Raw genomic sequence first — 19,679 nt, 5'->3', positions numbered from 1 at the left:
AGAGAGAGAGAGAGAGAGAGAGAGAGAGAGAGAGAGAGAGAGAGAGAGAGAGAGAGAGAGAGAGAGAGAGAGAGAGAGAGAGAGAGAGAGAGAGAGAGAGAGAGAGAGAGAGAGAGAGAGAGAGAGAGAGAGAGAGAGAGAGAGAGAGAGAGAGAGAGAGAGAGAGAGAGAGAGAGAGAGAGAGAGAGAGAGAGAGAGAGAGAGTGCTTGATGGGACTGACCCGAGACAGCACATGAACAGTGGCGGCAGTAACATGAGCAGAGAGGAGGCCAATGGAGAGCCTGCGCTCGTCGGGCACATGTGCTCATCCTAACCATCAACAGCCAATCAAAGAGCAGGAAAGAAACAGAAACAGAGAGAAAGAGAAAGTCATGCAGCAAACATTCCACAGTTAGCAGTTAGAAAGTCCATGTGCAAAGTGAATGGGCAGAAGAACGGAGAAAACAGAACACTTTGTGGAAAGGTGAAGAGAGAGAAACAGAGAGAAGCATCTAGGTGTGTGTGTGTGTGTGTGTGTGTGTGTGTGTGTGTGTGTGTGTGTGTGTGTAATAAATAGAAAGAGTGCAAGCAGAAGATGTTAACACCATCATGAAACTTTGAGAAACCAAAAGGTTTGCCACTGGGATAAGACGAGTCTGAAAAACAAACCAAAGCATTCAAGTGCAGAGATTTCACACACAAAGGATTTTAGTCATTTACACTACATATTTGCTTACTGTTGAACCATACAGTGCAGTATGTCAATACCTGGCAATAACTTGTATTTGTGTGGGAAATCTCTGCACATACAGTAATCCAAAGACAAGAATAGAGAAAGAGGCAGCCATTTTGAGTAAAAGATGGAACATTAACAAGAGAACTATGCACATTGAGAAAAGCACATGCATTGTGAAAACATATTAGTGTATTGTGAGTTTTGACATTGTGACGTTACATTTGACGGTTGCCATTTTTAAACACAGAGGATGACAAAATAATGACGTGACCTACCCTCTCGTTGTTGTCGAAACAGGCATCTGGACCTTTTCGGAACCTTGGTTTCTCAGCCATTTCACATGGGTCTGGTCCCTCAGCTACATCAACCCATTTAGGAAATAAACCATTGGTTCTGGTAGCTCAATTGGCTAGAATATATCTACTGAACAAAAATAGACACGCAACAAGTGTTGGTCCCATGTTTCATAAACTGAATTAAGTTATCCCATAAATGTTCCAACAAAAAGCTTATTTCTCTCAAACTGTGTGCACAAATTTGTTTAGATCCCTGTTAGTGAGCATTTCTCCTCTGCCAAGATAATCTATTCATCTGACAGGTGTGGCATATCAAGAAGCTGACTAAACAGCATGATCATTATCCAGGTGCACTTAGTGCTGGGGGCACTCTAATATGTGCAGTTTTGCCACACAACACAATGCCACTGATGTCTCAAGTTTTGAGGGAGCGTGCAACTGTCATGATGACTGCAGGAATGTCATCTGCGTGCTCGTCATCCTCACCAGGGTCTTGACCTGACTGCAGTTCAGCATTGTAACTGACTTCAGTGGGCAAAGGTTCACCTTCGATGGTCACTGGCACACTGGAGAAGTGGGTTCTTCACAGATGAATACCGGTTTCAACTGTTCCGGAAAGATAGCAGACTGATGTTTGTTGATGTCAACGTTGTGAACAGAGTGCCCAATGGTGGAGGTGGGGTTATGGTATGGGAAGGCTCAAGCTATGGACAATGAGCACAATTGCATTTTATCGATGGCAATTTGAATACACAGAGATACGGTGACGAGATCCTGAGGCCCATTGTCGTGCCATTCATCACCTGCCATCACCTCATGTTTCAGTATGAAAATGCACGGCCCCACATCACAAGGATCTGTACACAATAACTGGAAGCTGAAAATGTCCTAGCTTTTCCATGGCCTGCATACTCACCATACATGTCACCCATTGAGCATGTTTGAGATGCTCTGGATCGACGTGTGTGACAGTGTATTACAGTTCCCGCCAACATCTAGCAACTTTGCACAGTCATTGAAGAGGAGTGGGACAACATTCCACAGGCCACAATCAACAGCCTGATCAACTCTATGCGAAGGAGATGTGTCATGCTGCATGAGGCAAACAGTGGTCACACCAGATACTGACTGGTTTTTTGATCCACCCCACAGGTATTTGTGACCAACAGATGCATATCTGTATTCTCAGTCATGTGAAATCCATAGATTAGGGCTCTTATAACTCAGTAAAATATTTTAAATGTTTGCATGTTGCGTTTATATTTTTGTTCAGTGTAGTACTTGCATCACCAGATATTGTGGGCACAGAATTAAATGGAACACTATTATATTGTATCTCTATGGCTGTATGTAACCCACTTTGTGGCCACACATACCCAATCTGTATCACTATCCACTTTGGATTGAAGTAAATTACCATATCAAATTAAATATCAAGCTATAACACTAATCGAAATGTGAAAGAACAATCGGAACAGATGCTTTCAGAAAGACATGGAAAAACCACGTCATTTTTGGAGCAAATCAAATAGTCTCCCCTGAAACCCTTTTGGCTGCCATTTTGAATTTATGTGAATTTTCATTAGGCTCCTTGTATAATTGGCTACAGCCCTGGTGTGTTGGAGGGGATATGATGGATTTTATTGTAAGCCTTTCAGAGTGGATTAGCCTTCGCTATCATCTGCCACAGAGAGAGACAGGAGACTGAGTCAGTACAGGTCTGAGTTTGGTTCAACAGCCACAGAGAGAGACAGGAGACTGAGTCATTACAGGTCTGAGTTTGGTTCAACAGCCACAGAGAGAGACAGGAGACTGAGTCAGTACAGGTCTGAGTTTGGTTCAACAGCCACAGAGAGAGACAGGAGACTGAGTCAGTACAGGTCTGAGTTTGGTTCAACAGCCACAGAGAGAGACAGGAGACTGAGTCATTACAGGTCTGAGTTTGGTTCAACAGCCACAGAGAGAGACAGGAGACTGAGTCATTACAGGTCTGAGTTTGGTTCAACAGCCACAGAGAGAGACAGGAGACTGAGTCAGTACAGGTCTGAGTTTGGTTCAACAGCCACAGAGAGAGACAGGAGACTGAGTCAGTACAGGTCTGAGTTTGGTTCAACATCCACAGAGAGAGACAGGAGACTGAGTCAGTACAGGTCTGAGTTTGGTTCAACAGCCACAGAGAGAGACAGGAGACTGAGTCAGTACAGGTCTGAGTTTGGTTCAACATCCACAGAGAGAGACAGGAGACTGAGTCAGTACAGGTCTGAGTTTGGTTCAACAGCCACAGAGAGAGACAGGAGACTGAGTCAGTACAGGTCTGAATTTGGTTCAACAGCAACACAGAGAGAGAGACAGGAGACTGAGTCAGTACAGGTCTGAGTTTGGTTCAACAGCAACACAGAGAGAGAGACAGGAGACTGAGTCAGTACAGGTCTGAGTTTGGTTCATCTGTAACAGAGAGAGAAGCCAGTCAGTCAGTACAGGTCTGAGTTTCACTTAGCCATAGAGGAAGTTCTGATCCATTGAGGAATATGAAAAATATTGTACTCTGCTTGTAAAAGTCAAGAATATAGGGACCAGTAGGATAAAAGAAAAAACCTGTACAACTGTACACCTTTTAATAATTAAACAAATAATAATCTAGTTAGATGTGATTATTTTAAGAAGAGTCACTGTATATACAAAGACCAGTAAACTAGAACTAACAGACTGTAAGTAGTACAGATGAACTACACAACTACATTAGACATGAATATATTACTACTGTATTACAATATTAAACATTAGTGCTCTATTGACTGTATGTTTAAAGGATACAAGGCTGCTCGGCCTGTATTAAGGGCTTGTGGTCACATGACATGCAGGTGAGCTTGGCGTCGGCGATGACGAACACCAGGTTGGTCTTCCACAGCTTCTCAGCATGGAACATCCTGGATCGAGACAGAAACAAGACACAGGGGAGATGCCATGAGACATGGCATTGGGAAAGACAGGGTACTTACTACAAGACTAGGGTTGAAAAATTCCTGAAACTTTCCCTAATGTTCACATGTTTTCCAGAAATCCCGGTTGGAAGATTCCCGGAATCTAATTATATTTCAAGTGAAACACCCGTATGTTCCAATGAGAACATAATTGTCTGAATGGGTTGAGTTGAGTCGACCTACCAAACATAAGCTGCATCCAACCTTGAAGGGTCGGTGTGAGGGCAACACTGTCTGCTTATATATGGTCCAAGCTCTAGTCCTAAATTACACCGGCCTCAGACCATAGCAGACCATAGCGGAAACACAGGCCGGCAGTTTTGAGTTTAGACAAAAATTGACCTTCTTTATGGTGGTTGTTAACTGGCGACGTATGCGAAGCTAATGCACAGCAACACAGTGCGGCAGGCACCCCATTAGACAGCACGAGGGAGCCTTAAAACAGCAAACGCACCGCCAAGATTGTGGTCTGCCTTGCAGCATACTGACTCTACCTCACCTTCAAGGCATGTGGAGTTTACTACCTCCTCGGCCCAGGGAACTCCACTTTGTCATTAGAGTGACGGATTTATTTGGTTGAGTGCAATTGCACTGGCAGCACAGCAGACCACTAGCAGCACTAGCAGACCACTAGCAGACCACTAGCAGACCACAAGCAGAGCACTAGCAGACCACTAGCAGCCCTAGCAGACCACTAGCAGCACTAGCAGACCACTAGCAGACCACAAGCAGAGCACTAGCAGACCACTAGCAGCACTAGCAGACCACTAGCAGAGCACTAGCAGAGCACTAGCAGACCACTAGCAGACCACTAGCAGCACTAGCAGACCACTAGCAGCACTAGCAGACCACTAGCAGACCACTAGCAGCACTAGCAGACCACTAGCAGCACTAGCAGACCACTAGCAGAGCACTAGCAGAGCACTAGCAGACCACTAGCAGACCACTAGCAGCCCTAGCAGACCACTAGCAGCACTAGCAGACCACTAACAGACCACAAGCAGAGCACTAGCAGACCACTAGCAGCACTAGCAGACCACTAGCAGAGCACTAGCAGACCACTAGCAGCACTAGCAGACCACTAGCAGCACTAGCAGACCACTAGCAGACCACTAGCAGCACTAGCAGACCACTAGCAGCACTAGCAGACCACTAGCAGCACTAGCAGAGCACTAGCAGACCACTAGCAGCGCACTAGCAGCGCACTAGCAGAGCACTAGCAGAGCACTAGCAGACCACTAGCAGACTACTAGCAGCACTAGCAGACCACTAGCAGACCACAAGCAGAGCACTAGCAGACCACTGGCAGACCACTAGCAGACCACTAGCAGAGCACTAGCAGAGCACTAGCAGACCACAAGCAGAGCACTAGCAGACCACTAGCAGCACTAGCAGACCACTAGCAGAGCACTAGCAGACCACTAGCAGAGCACTAGCAGGCCACTAGCAGACCACTAGCAGAGTACTAGCAGACCACAAGCAGAGCACACCAAGAATATATAACAAGAGTACTTTAGAATGAAATCGCACATAACCTGTGTGAAGAAGTTGTTTGTAGTCTCAGTGATTTAGCTATGTGGTGGGGTGGAGGGAATGAAGGTGCTTGTAGTCAATTGAGGGGTTCTGATTCCCAAGATTCTTTGCGTCCAACATTAAACCCACTGTGCCTTCCAGCCTGGCCAAAAGTAGTGTACTACAGCCAAAAGTAGTGTACTACCACATTGCCATTTCAGATGTATACACAGTCATTAAAACCAATTGTATGGCAGCACCATCTTTAGATAGGATCCTATGCCCTATTATTGGAACTAAACTGTCAGAGGTAATATGGGTCAAGCACATTCCACTGTCTTGAATCTGCACAGCTGGTTTAGAGCAGGCCTGATAGCAATCAGCCAGTGCCTTTTCCCCACTGAGCCACATAGAATAATGTATTCTATTGAGGTAGAGTTGTACTTGGCTCTTGGTGGGTTCATATATAATAAGTGTGACGAGCAATGATCCCTCTAATTTCTTTCGGCACTGAGCAAATTTCAGGTCTGCTGAGCGCAAACTTTCTGTGCAACATCTGGTGTGTGTTTATTGTGAACACTGAGGCTGAACTCGCTTTAAGTTACAGTTTCATCAGTGGCCAAGTAGGCTACTGTGGCTATTTGATCATAATGTAGGCCTATCAGAGTGGTCTACCATCAAAAACAATGGAGAAAATGCACCCCATAACATTTTAACATGGAAATAGCTGTTCTATCATTCAGCCTACAGTAGCAGCCAATGTGTGGTGTTCAATGTAGGTCTACATTCCATAAGACTTTTGTAAAAAAACACGCAGGACTTGACATGAACCTGTTTATCCACTTGCCCTTCATACAAGGTGACTGAAAATGTATTGTTTGATGCAAGAAACCACTTAACAAAATAAAATGCTTTTTTATTTCCATACCATTATTACAGAGAATCAGACAAATGATGCTTTGATCTCAAAACAAGCGTATCTACTCCCAACCTCTCATGCTGTAAGCACAGTCCAGTCGAAAGTGAACGGCACAGATCCATATATGGCAAAGGTCTATTTGCATATGTCTGATTCTACTGCAGTTCTGATTGGTTATGCCGCACCGTAGAATAGAGTGTGGACCTGAGTCGTGCATGTCAATGCAATAGAATCGTACTCCAATGCGCTCTTCCTACAAGAAAATTTCTTGCATAATTCGTTTTGTTTCGGTATGTTGCATTGAAAGTGGGTAATATTGTTTTATTTGATCACAATTCCCAAATTAAAGGGACATTTTGATAGTATTAACTAAAGGAGAGAACTAGAATGTTGAGTGAAGTTCCATCTCGTGCTCTGTGTGGCAGTTCCAGAGGATTGTTGATGAGGTTTTACCAAGGTTATGTTCAGTTGGGTACGCAATACCAAAATGTTTTGCAATGGAAAATGGAATACTATGTTGTTATTGGACAAGTTTAGGTAGTGCCTACCCATTAAAAAAAAAATCTCCCTACTGTAAAGGACCCTGGAGTGTGTAAAATAGGTTGCAGTGAATGACAGCTCTCACCTGGAGCAGTTTTCACAGTCTAGTGTTCCTCTGAAGGACTTTTCCTCGTTGTCATAGAAGTATTGAGTCTGCTCCGTGATACAGCTCTCCTTGGACATGTCAGGTATTTCGTCATCAGTGTCTGCTGTGGAACACACAGCACGCGCACACAAACGCAGCACACACGCACGCGCACAACAGACACGCACACAAACAAACAAACAGATTGTCAAGGATCCAGCAAGGTAGGGGTTATGTCCATAGAACACACCGTGTACATTCTCAAGTTCTGAGAAGACAAATTACTGTTCAGTTGCTCTGGTAGCCAAAACATACAGAAATCCATCTACATTTGAACAATGTTATTTCTCAATGAATATTCCTGGCATAGCTCATCATTGCTTGATGAATAACTTTCTATGCTCTGAGAATACCGTCATTGCTTTCATAACAACAGCGCCAATACTTTTATTAAGGGCCCATCAAGCTAAATAGAAAAGGGGCATTTTATAACAACGTGATTTTTTATGAGATCATACTTAACAACCTAATTCAAACAAATGTTTTAGAAGAGTCGGAAATCTCACCTGCGTGCAGGAAATTAGGGAATGCTATGCTAACCAATAATTGCTGTAGTATCGACCTGTAGGGAATCAAAGTACACAAATTAATACCTCTTGACAGAACATCCAACAAATCTTCTGTCCGTGACAGGAAAAATACTCACATACTGTATCATCACAACCCACATTTCTTACAGATTTTCATTCAGATGGCGAGTTTATTGGCTTTTAGCGAAAGAACCGCAAATGTCATAATCAAAAAGCCTTTGTGTGGAAAAATATGACAATGTGTTAGCCTCCCTGTAAACAAATCTAATTTTATTGGACATATTGTAAGACACACAGCGAATGAAATCAGGACAGAAGGCGAGCTAGTGTAAACAAAGTGCTCTGGGACCTGTAGAATGCTTACACAGATGGCCCACAGACTGCCTCTGTATTTTTACATCTGCATTGGGAACAGTGTTAAAGAACCAAGAGTTGGGTCTCACCAGGCTGCTGCTGATGCTAACCATCCAACGTTCAAAATGTCTGCTATGGTGGGCTGCAAGGGACAAAAAGATTGGGTATTACAAAACACATTACAAAAACATATTTTCACATGGTGAAGCCCAAGCGTAACTTCAGGTAATCGAAACAACTCCCAATAACTAAACATTCCATGTAAAACAGCACATTTTAAACTTGGGCTTATACCTTTTCTAAACATCCTGATTGTGCTGGCAAAGCGAGTCTCGAGCCGAGGCATTTGCCAAGTGCGCGGACACCGACTCAGACAAGCCAGACAAGATTTTGGAAGGGAATTAGCACAGAGCCCACCACAACAGATGCTAGTGTAAATCTACAAAGTGAAAAGGAACAACAAGTAGTTTCCCGGTTTGACTGAAAAAACAACCATGTTGTTTTGATTATGATTAGCATGCAATGCTCTGGTCTAGTGACTCAGGCCTGTGTCCTTTCTTTCCAGGTTGATAGAGTTTGGTCATCAAGGGGAGCTAACTAACCATGTTAAAAGTCATATCAAATTCCAATCAAAAGCTATTATCTACATCTTTGATCTACTTTTGTAGTCAAAATCTATTTGTCAGTAACAATGAAAATGTAGATCAAAGTCTACAAAGATTCTGTATGTTAATTAACAAACGTATGATAAAAATCTAGACCCAACATTGACCTAAATAATTCTGTAAATGACTTTAAATTAAAGTGATAGATCACTCAAAAAGTGTGTCAGAAGACTACAGACCACAAACGTTGTTGGTTGTGTAGATCCAGCTTTAGATGTGCTATCTTAATTTTATCAATATTTTGTTGCAGAGAATTTTCCATTGCAAATTAGGTAGGTTTAAAAAGGCCTCTAAAGTTTGTAATTTATTTTTCAAAATGTGAGACTATGTCCTAACAAAAAATGTATCAACCACTACAAAAATGTGCATGAACTTTAATCCACATTTCCTGTTGCTGCAGGGTTAACAAATAAACTCTCCTTCCAGACTCACATTAAGCATCTCCAATCCAAAATTAAATCTAAAATTGTCTTGTCACTGGTCACCCCCAAAGCCAATTCTTCCTTTGGCCTCCTTTCCTTCCAGTTGTCTGCTGCCAATGACTGGAACTAACTGCAAAAATCACTGAAGCTGGAGACTCATATCTCCCTCACTAGCTTAATAGCACCAGCTGTCAGAGCAGCTCACAGATCACTGCACCTGTACATAGCCCATGTGTAAATAGTCCATCTAACTACCTCATCCCCATACTGTATTTATTCATTTATCTTGCTCCTTTGCACCCCAGTATCTCTACTTGCACATTCATTTTCTGCACATCTACCATTCCAGTGTTTAATTGCTATATTGTAATTACCTCACCACTATGGCCTATTTTATTGCCTTACCTCCCTTATCCCACCTCATTTGCACACACTGTATATATACTTTTTTCCTATTGTCTTATTGACTGTATGTTTGTTTATTCCATGTGTAACTCTGTGTTGTTGTATGTGTCGAACTGCTTAGCTTTATCTTGGCCAGGTCGCAGTTGTTCTCAACTAGCCCCAACTAGCCTACCTGGTTAATTAAATAAAGGTGAAATAAAAAAAATACATGATTTTTTTTCCTGCTGCAAGAAACTGTCCAAATGAAGATGCATGTGTATATACCTTAAATTAGATTGCCTCAAACCAATGGGAAAGACGCGCACAAATAGCCAGATCTACACAACAAATAGCTTTAAACATGGACTTATCACCTTATCAAATAGCCAGATCTACACAACAAATGTCTTGAGACATGTCACCTTATCAAATAGCCAGATCTACACAACAAATAGCTTTAAACATGGACTTATCACCTTATCAAATAGCCAGATCTACACAACAAATGGCTTGAGACATGTCACCTTATCAAATAGCCAGATCTACACAACAAATGTCTTGAGACATGTCACCTTATCAAATAGCCAGATCTACACAACAAATGTCTTGAGACATGTCACCTTATCAAATAGCCAGATCTACACAACAAATAGCTTTAAACATGGACTTATCACCTTATCAAATAGCCAGATCTACACAACAAATAGCTTTAAACATGGACTTATCACCTTATCAAATAGCCAGAACTACACAACAAATGGCTTGAGACATGTCACCTTATCAAATAGCCAGATCTACACAACAAATGTCTTGAGACATGTCACCTTATCAAATAGCCAGATCTACACAACAAATGTCTTGAGACATGTCACCTTATCAAATAGCCAGATCTACACAACAAATAGCTTTAAACATGGACTTATCACCTTATCAAATAGCCAGATCTACACAACAAATGGCTTGAGACATGTCACCTTATCAAATAGCCAGATCTACACAACAAATGGCTTGAGACATGTCACCTTATCAAATAGCCAGATCTACACAACAAATGTCTTGAGACATATCACCTTATCAAATAGCCAGATCTACACAACAAATGTCTTGAGACATGTCACCTTATCAAATAGCCAGATCTACACAACAAATGGCTTGAGACATGTCACCTTATCAAATAGCCAGATCTACACAACAAATGTCTTGAGACATATCACCTTATCAAATAGCCAGATCTACACAACAAATGTCTTGAGACATGTCACCTTATCAAATAGCCAGATCTACACAACAAATAGCTTGAGACATATCACCTTATCAAATAGCCAGATCTACACAACAAATGTCTTGAGACATATCACCTTATCAAATAGCCAGATCTACACAACAAATGTCTTGAGACATATCACCTTATCAAATAGCCAGATCTACACAACAAATGTCTTGAGACATGTCACCTTATCAAATAGCCAGATCTACACAACAAATAGCTTGAGACATATCACCTTATCAAATAGCCAGATCTACACAACAAATGTCTTGAGACATATCACCTTATCAAATAGCCAGATCTACACAACAAATGTCTTGAGACATATCACCTTATCAAATAGCCAGATCTACACAACAAATGTCTTGAGACATATCACCTTATCAAATAGCCAGATCTACACAACAAATGTCTTGAGACATGTCACCTTGATCGTGGACTACGTTTGACGTCTAAAAACATCTGACGAGTTTTGATTTTAGAGTGAACCATCACTTTAAACTACAATTCTGTGGCTTGTTATTCCAAATGTTCAATACCCCTTTAAGATCCCATATTACAACAGCTTCAAAATAGTCTTAGCGCCACCTAACACTCAGTCCACTCCAAGTGTTACCCAAAGTCATTACTCTGACTAATCCATTATTTTCAGGAGGCCTTTGACTGCTCAAACGGCTCTTACTCGTTATCCCGCATTTCCCCTGGTGTCCATCTAATCTGTATTTATGGTTATTTATGGTCCTTTGGTGACGGTGTGTGTGTATGTGTGTATGTGTGTGTGTCTCTGGCTTATGTAACTCACCACGTAGACTGAGCGCAGGCCCGCCGCGGACCCTTTGCTCTCCCTCTTGGGGTCGCAGACCGACTGGTAGTCGTACGTCTTGTTGAGCGTGAACAGAGACATGTTGACCAGGTTGACCATGAGGATAGGGTCGATCATCCCGAAGAACTGGCCGATCTGTAGGGGGGGGGGGGGATGTGCAAGCGCATTGCACATGTAAGATCCAGTGGACGCAGAACAGACACTTATGCACATGAACACACACAGATTGACGCAGATACATTGGACGTACACACACACACAACACACACACACACACACCACACATCTGCGACCACCTGTGAGTTCCCAGTGCCCATATAAACATTTATAATAACATTTATGAAAATAAATACAAATAAAACAGATAGGTGCAGTGAAATGTGTTGTTCTAAAGGGTCGGCTATAGTAGTACGGCGCCCCTGGAGAAATTAGGGTTAAGTGCCTTGCTCAAGGGCACATCGACAGGTTTTTCACCTTATTGGTTCAGGTATTTGAACCAGCCACCTTTTGTTTACTGGCCCAAAGCTCTAACCACTAGGCTACCTGCCACTCTTTATAATTGACGGATATACACTGAGTGTACAAAACATTAAGAGCAACTTCCTAATATTGAATTGCACCTCCTTTTGCCCTCAGAACAGCCTCAATTCGTCGGGGGCATGGATTATAAGGTGCCGCATGCATTCCACAGGGATGCTGGCCCACGTTGACGCCAATGCTTCCCACAGTTGTGTCAAGTGGGCTGGATGTCCTTTGGGTGTTGGACCATCGTTGATACACACGGGACACTCAAATCGGTGCGTCTGGCACCTACTACCATACCCCATTCAAAGGCACTTAAATATTTTGACTTGCCCATTCACCCTCTGAATGGCACACATTTAACCTGTCTCCTCCCCTTCATCTACACTGATTGAAGTGGATTTAACAGGTGACATCAATAAGGGATCATAGCTTTCAACTGGATTGACCTGGTCAGTCTATGTCATGTTTTGTACACTCAGAGTATAACCCAGGTGATTTGAGTAAAAATCCTGTCCAGGACTGACCAGTCCAGAAATAACCCTCGCTGATAGGCTAGTGTGGCTAACCATTTCAAAAAGGTTTTCCTTAGCATTTTTTTTGTTGATAGGATTAAAAACCCAAACGCTTTAATCTTGGTGAAGTCATCTCAGCTCTCATGAGCACTCGGACACACACACATTTTTAAAACACACGCACACATGAATGTGCTCTCTCACACACACACTCCCGCACATGTACTCCCGCGCACGCACACAATCACACACAATCAGTAAATCACCCATGGCTCACCCAGCTAATATGTAGCAGTGGGATTCAGTTGAATCAAATTAACACAGTATACCAGGAAGCCTAAATGAGCATAGAGGAAGTGGTCATGGCACGTCTAGACACCCTTTCGGTGTGATAGCACCTTATGTGTGTGTGCGGGTGTATGTGCGTACGTCAGAGCAAGCGTACGTGATAGTGTGTGAGTTTGTGTGTGTGTGTGTGTGTGTGTGTGTCTGCTAGAACCCAAAAAATGCCCTCCTCTTCCGCTATGCAAGGTCGCGGTGAGCAACCCCAAAATCACACCACTCCCCTCATTTTGGACCCTGAAACCCCAAGATTCTGAGAAAGAGTTGGTTATGGCTCACCACGTCTGTCATAAGGAAATATAAATCAATGCTTCTATAAAAACCTGTCTCCCCTTTCCCTGTAGAAAAACACAAATAATGAATTAACAGTCACAGATCTGTCGGCTGGGACCCGCCAGGACCCCCTGGAGAGGGAGAGCCGTACTTCCTGTAGGAAACATGATTTAGGGTCGAGCGGCCTTCTCCAAACAAGGAACCCTCGTTTTTTTAGTGCTCCTGCCAAACATCTAAAGGGGACTGATTTTTCCAGCGCACACCCTGATTGGGGCCTGCAGCCTGAAAAACATTTATTCAAGTGGTAGGGTGAGGGGCCCACACTGGGTGTAGTGTGTGTGTGTGTGTGTGTTCAGATAGGTTCAGATAGGGTTTGAGTGGGTTGAAGTGCACATGGGGTTAGGTTGTATAAGGTTGGAACATGTTGGGTAAACTTAGTCGGGATCAGGTTGATTTGAGTTGGGCCAGTGTTGACTATGGGTTGAGTACGGCTGAACAAGGTAATATCAATGGAATAAGAGTCGGATGAGAGTGACTCACCTGACCGATGTATTCATCCCGATTGGCCATGACTAGGAATCCCCCATCATCCAGGATGACACAGTCCACATGCTGGAATCATATAGAGATAATGGGATAAACCATCATCATATAAGGGGAGGTAGTATTGGATAATTCTCAATCACTATTTGCAGGCTTAATCAAGTCATCTTAATTCAATAGTTCTATTTGTCTTAAAATTCTATCGCCAATCAAATAGTCATATTTAATATAACTGTATAATCAATCAAATTATCTTACCTCATCATTCCTCTGACAACCACAGATCTCGTCCTTACACTGTAGAGACAAGAAACAGTTTTCATTTCAGACACAAAGAGTTAATTAAGAGTCATTATGAAATAACGTCACTCTACTTACGTTCATCTTCAGAGTAGCATTGATGAAGTTGGTCATCCAGGTATTGATGTCCAGTTTCACTCCCACAACTGCAATCAACCACACAACCACAACAACATTACAGTTCCATTATGGTGTGAACTAAACAACCACCACAACATTACAGTTCCATTCTGGTGTGAACTAAACATCCACCACAACATTACAGTTCCATTATGGTGTGAACTAAACAACATTACAGTTCCATTATGGTGTGAACTAAACAACATTACAGTTACATTATGGTGTGAACTAAACAACCACCACAAATTTACAGTTCCATTATGGTGTGAACTAAACAACCACCACAACATTACAGTTCCATTATGGTGTGAACTAAACAACCACCACAACATTACAGTTCCATTATGGTGTGAACTAAACAACCACCACAACATTACAGTTCCATTATGGTGTGAACTAAACAACCACCACAACATTACAGTTCCATTATGGTGTGAACTAAACAACCACCACAACATTACAGTTCCATTATGGTGTGAACTAAACAACATTACAGTTCCATTATGGTGTGAACTAAACAACCACCACAACATTACAGTTCCATTATGGTGTGAACTAAACAACCACCACAACATTACAGTTCCATTATGGTGTGAACTAAATAACCACCACAACATTACAGTTCCATTGTGGTGTGAACTAAACAACATTACAGTTCCATTATGGTGTGAACTAAACAACCAGCACAACATTACAGTTCCATTATGGTGTGAACTAAACAACCACCACAACATTACAGTTCCATTATGGTATGAACTAAACAACCACCACAACATTACAGTTCCATTATGGTGTGAACTAAACAACCACCACAACATTACAGTTCCATTATGGTGTGAACTAAACATCCACCACATTACAGTTCCATTATGGTGTGAACTAAACAACCACCACATTACAGTTCCAGTATGGTGTGAACTAAACAACCACCACAACATTACAGTTCCATTATGGTGTGAACTAAACAACCACCACATTACAGTTCCAGTATGGTGTGAACTAAACAACCACCACAACATTACAGTTCCATTATGGTGTGAACTAAACAACCACCACATTACAGTTCCAGTATGGTGTGAACTAAACAACCACCACAACATTACAGTTCCATTATGGTGTGAACTAAACAACCACCACAACATTACAGTTCCATTATGGTGTGAACTAAACAACCACCACAGCATTACAGTTCCATTATGGTGTGAACTAAACAACATTACAGTTCCATTATGGTGTGAACTAAACAACCACCACAACATTACAGTTCCATTATGGTGTGAACTAAACAACCACCACAGCATTACAGTTCCATTATGGTGTGAACTAAACAACATTACAGTTCCATTATGGTGTGAACTAAACATCCACCACAACATTACAGTTCCATTATGGTGTGAACTAAACATCCACCACAACATTACAGTTCCATTATGGTGTGAACTAAACAACATTACAGTTCCATTATGGTGTGAACTAAACATCCACCACAACATTACAGTTCCATTATGGTGTGAACTAAACATCCACCACAACATTACAGTTCCATTATGGTGTGAACTAAACATCCACCACAACATTACAGTTCCATTATGGTGTGAACTAAACAACCACCACAACATTACAGTTCCATTATGGTGTGAACTAAACATCCACCACAACATTACAGTTCCATTATGGTGTGAACTAAACAACCACCACAACATTACAGTTCCTAATCAACCACCACAACATTACAGTTCCATTATGGTGTGAACTAAACATCCACCACAACATTACAGTTCCATTATGGTGTGAACTAAACAACCACCACAGCATTACAGTTCCATTATGGTGTGAACTAAACAACCACCACAGCATTACAGTTCCATTATGGTGTGAACTAAACATCCACCACAACCTTTTATGCTCTGGACAGAAACAAGTCCCTGAAGGGGGACTACATGGACATTATTTTGATGTTTTCCGTTGCAAATGTTTTTTTTAAATGTACGGTTGTGCGCCCAATTAAACATGACCCTGGTATGTAGAGTCCTTACCTGCTGGTTTGAGTCTGACTCCATCAATGTCCAGGTTCACTGCTCTGCTCACCAGGACTGAGTCCTCAGTCACTGAGACAAGAGAGGGAACAGAAATGGTCAGTTAGGAAGGAAGGAGAGAAAGACGGACAGACGGAAAGACGGACAGACGGAAAGACGGACAGACGGACAGACAGACAGACAGACAGACAGACACACACTCCCTTGACTTACTGTTGGTGTCCTCCTGGTAGGGTGTTGGTGTGAAGATGTAGATGTCATTGTCCAGACTTCTCTTATAGAAGCTTGACTCGTATGTCTCTGGGTCCTCTGTCCAGTCTAGTCCAGCACTGAAAAACACACACATACTCAGCTGCATCAACATGAATACTACAGACTTATCAAGTGAGCAAACATTCCTACAGAACATAATATACTGAATGTAAATTACTGATCAGGTTGAACTGCTCTACATGAAGCTTTATAGGTAGTTATCATCATTAGAACAATGGATAGAGAGAGAGATAGAGAGCTGAAAGAGAGAGAGAGCCGAGAGAGACAGAGCTGAGAGAGAGAGAGAGAGAGAGAGACGAGAGATAGCTGAGAGAGTCAGAAAGAGAGAGAGAGAGAGAGAGAGAGAGAGGAAGAGAGCTGAGAGAGAGATGATAGAGAGAGAGGCAAGAGAGAGACGAGAGAGAGAGAGAAGAGAGAGAGAGGAGAGAGAGAGCTGAGAGAGAGAAGAGAGAGAAAAGGAGATAGACAGATAAAACATCACATATCAACTTGAGGAATACCTCTTGGGATAAATGCGAGTGATTCCTCCATCAGTGGCCACAAACCTGGCCAGGACTCCATTTCTGAAAGGAATAGGAAAATTCAATGACAAAAGTATCCAGTCCTTCAGTGCATCATGTTACAACACAAAAATGTATGTTTAAATCATGCAAGCTGACAATGTGTATCTGTTTTTCCTTGTTTGTGTTCATAGCTAGGTGGAATAAACTTTCACAAACCACAACCTTTTAGTTAAATCTACTTGATTAAAACAAGAATGATGCTTTTGTGTGTGGATTGTGTGCTTTCGTGCGCATAGTTTGGTTGACTCACGGCATCTGATCCCTCCACTGCTTAACAAGGTCTGATGTGATGCCAGCGTCCAGCAACAATCTGTTCACCAGATCCACGTTGCCTGAAAGACAAGGAACCAACATCACTTGGCTTGATTCAATAATAACAGAAGGCTGAAACCCATTGACCTGCCTGCTGAGTGATCAGTATCTGGTCTTTGTCGGTATAGAGGATTTTCCTTCTTCTTCAATTCAATTTAGCTTTATTCTTTGACCTTCAGACAGTGGCCATGAAACTGAGTCATCTTAATAAGAGCAGTGTGTTTGGTCTGCAGGTTGGAATTTATTGTCAGGAATCTTGACCTGGAGGCATCGCTGCAGAGTGGTCACTAGCTGTCACAGCCAAATCCGATTTTAAACCTAACCCTAACCACACTGCTAACCTTAATGCCTAATCCTAACCTTACATTTTAAAAAGCACACATTTGGACTTATGCAGCTAGCCCAGCTAGTGGATATTGCTCAGACGCTGACCAAGAGGCCTACCGTGAGTCAGAGAGCCACTGACACAAGCTGTGACTCAATCTATATAATAGGAGGAGGGGGATGGAGGGAAGAAAGAGGAAGGGGCAGAGAGATAGAGTAATGTGGGAGGAGTTGGAAGAGAGGGGGAGACCAAGAGAAAGAGAGAGAGCGAAGGAGGTCAAGATGAGAGAGGTAGAGAGAGTAATGTGTGTGAGAGAGAGAGAGAGAGAGAGAGAGAGAGAGAAAGAGCGAGGGAGGTCAAGATAAGAGAGCGGTAGAGAGAGTAATGTGAGAGAGAGAGATAGAGAGAGAGAGAGAGAGAGAGAGAGAGAGAGAGAGAGTAAGGAAGAAAGGGATCAAATAAAGAGATGATGGATCAGAAGATGGATAGAAAGAGTAGAATGGGAAAACACATTCCCATCTTGTTTTCCAAGTTGTGTGGGCTGTCATCCAATGCTGTCATCCAATGCTGTCATCCAATGCTGTCATCCAATGCTGTCATGATAGCAGAACAAGCACATTCTCTGAATCTTCTGTAACGTGAGCCTGTAACGTTAGCAACCATATTACTATGAAGTAAAGTCATTAACTAGTACTTAATAAAGAAGTGCACTTGGAGTGTGTTTGGGGGAATGCAACAAGTTATTTCAGAGACGTCTGACATGACCAATACAACACAAACGCACTCAACTGAACACAGACTACTACGCGATCAAAGGGGGACCGTTTTCTTTCTGTCGCGAGCCGCACTTTGAACCCGTTGCCTTTGCTGCTCCAGTCCATTAATGTTGAGACTCGGTAACCCTCCATTTACAACACACCGCACACACATCAGAGAAAACAGCTGGTGTAACACTTTATCCCCCCCCCCTCCGTTCCCTCCACCTGCCCCAGTGGTTTTCATTAGGGGCCTCTGATTGAAGGCAGGCCAGGAATTCTAATGTACTTCACCGCCACTGCAGTGGCTTAAACAAGTAAAGCATGAAATGTCCCACTCTCCACCCATCCAAACATCCCACAAGGTCTGTATACACAGCAGTCTATAGTCCTGCAGAGAACGCCCATCAATCTCCCAAGCAGAAATGGACAATTAAGGGAACTAATATCCTAATTACGGGAACTAATATCCCAATTATACTACAGGGGTATTTACAATTGATTGTTTCAAGTGACTTTTTCAAACCTAAAAATCTGACTAGACCACACATCAAGCTTATAAACGTTACTTTTGAGAGACATCGTTGCATTTCTAGGACAAACTTGAATGAGAAAAAAGAACTGAGTATCTTTTCAATTGAGATGGAGGAGTACTACTTTTCAAACCAACACATCAGACCAATAAACATGAGCTTTGAGTGACATTGCTACATTTCTAGGAAACACTTGAGAGGGAAAAGAAAGGAATGGGGTGAGTAATTAAGTCTACTATTATATCAGAGAGTGATGTACTGCTAATGCATTGGTCAGATGTCGGAGACTCGGTCTCCATCAGTCTGAAAGCTTCGGCACGCAGGCATGATTTGGCCCATTTTATTGCTCCGCTCGCACTCTCACCTCGACGGGGTTCTGGTCTTTCTCACAAACACACAGTAATTGGACCAGTAGGTGGGGTATGTGGGGGTATATAACTTGGTGGAGTGTGCGTGTTTGTGTTTGTGTGTGTGTGTTGCGGCAAAGGCGAGGCATCTAACACGTGTGTCCTGAGGCATATGATGGTCAGACTTTTAGATTTAGGATCAAACAGGCCAACACAAGGATGGAGGGGTTCTACAGACGGAGAGGCCTGACTGTCTTTATTCTGTATACAGTAGACTGCATAGCAGCCACTCCAGACTTCCAGATCTATGGGTCACTATAGACACCCCAGGGAACAGGTTCAGTTGGCCCTCCTATGAAGACATCA

At 42.5% G+C, this 19,679-nt stretch overlaps 1 protein-coding gene across 4 annotated transcripts in view; it reads right to left on the bottom strand.

Annotated features, from left to right (window-relative positions):
- The window catches only part of LOC110499865 (voltage-dependent calcium channel subunit alpha-2/delta-1), a 158,324-nt gene that overhangs the window by 4,495 nt on the left and 134,150 nt on the right, over nucleotides 1-19,679 (bottom strand). For 3 of the 4 annotated variants that reach the window (XM_036957129.1, XM_036957131.1, XM_036957132.1), the window contains 13 exons: nucleotides 17,292-17,373; nucleotides 16,979-17,041; nucleotides 16,419-16,534; nucleotides 16,206-16,277; nucleotides 14,128-14,195; nucleotides 14,008-14,046; nucleotides 13,747-13,818; nucleotides 11,534-11,689; nucleotides 8,083-8,135; nucleotides 7,616-7,671; nucleotides 7,050-7,173; nucleotides 3,827-3,939; nucleotides 992-1,074 (listed from right to left, as the gene is read on the bottom strand). In XM_036957129.1, the coding sequence (XP_036813024.1) occupies nucleotides 992-1,074; nucleotides 3,827-3,939; nucleotides 7,050-7,173; nucleotides 7,616-7,671; nucleotides 8,083-8,135; nucleotides 11,534-11,689; nucleotides 13,747-13,818; nucleotides 14,008-14,046; nucleotides 14,128-14,195; nucleotides 16,206-16,277; nucleotides 16,419-16,534; nucleotides 16,979-17,041; nucleotides 17,292-17,373 (1,097 nt within the window). The remainder of the gene's footprint in view (nucleotides 1-991; nucleotides 1,075-3,826; nucleotides 3,940-7,049; nucleotides 7,174-7,615; nucleotides 7,672-8,082; nucleotides 8,136-11,533; nucleotides 11,690-13,746; nucleotides 13,819-14,007; nucleotides 14,047-14,127; nucleotides 14,196-16,205; nucleotides 16,278-16,418; nucleotides 16,535-16,978; nucleotides 17,042-17,291; nucleotides 17,374-19,679) is intronic. The other variant, XM_036957130.1, reaches the window with a different exon arrangement.

This window comes from Oncorhynchus mykiss, chromosome 21 (genome assembly GCF_013265735.2).
Source record: "Oncorhynchus mykiss isolate Arlee chromosome 21, USDA_OmykA_1.1, whole genome shotgun sequence".
NCBI classification, from domain to species: Eukaryota; Metazoa; Chordata; class Actinopteri; order Salmoniformes; family Salmonidae; genus Oncorhynchus; species Oncorhynchus mykiss.
The sequence above is the reverse complement of the archived record's forward strand: the minus strand, read 5'-3'. Positions and strand labels throughout refer to the sequence as shown.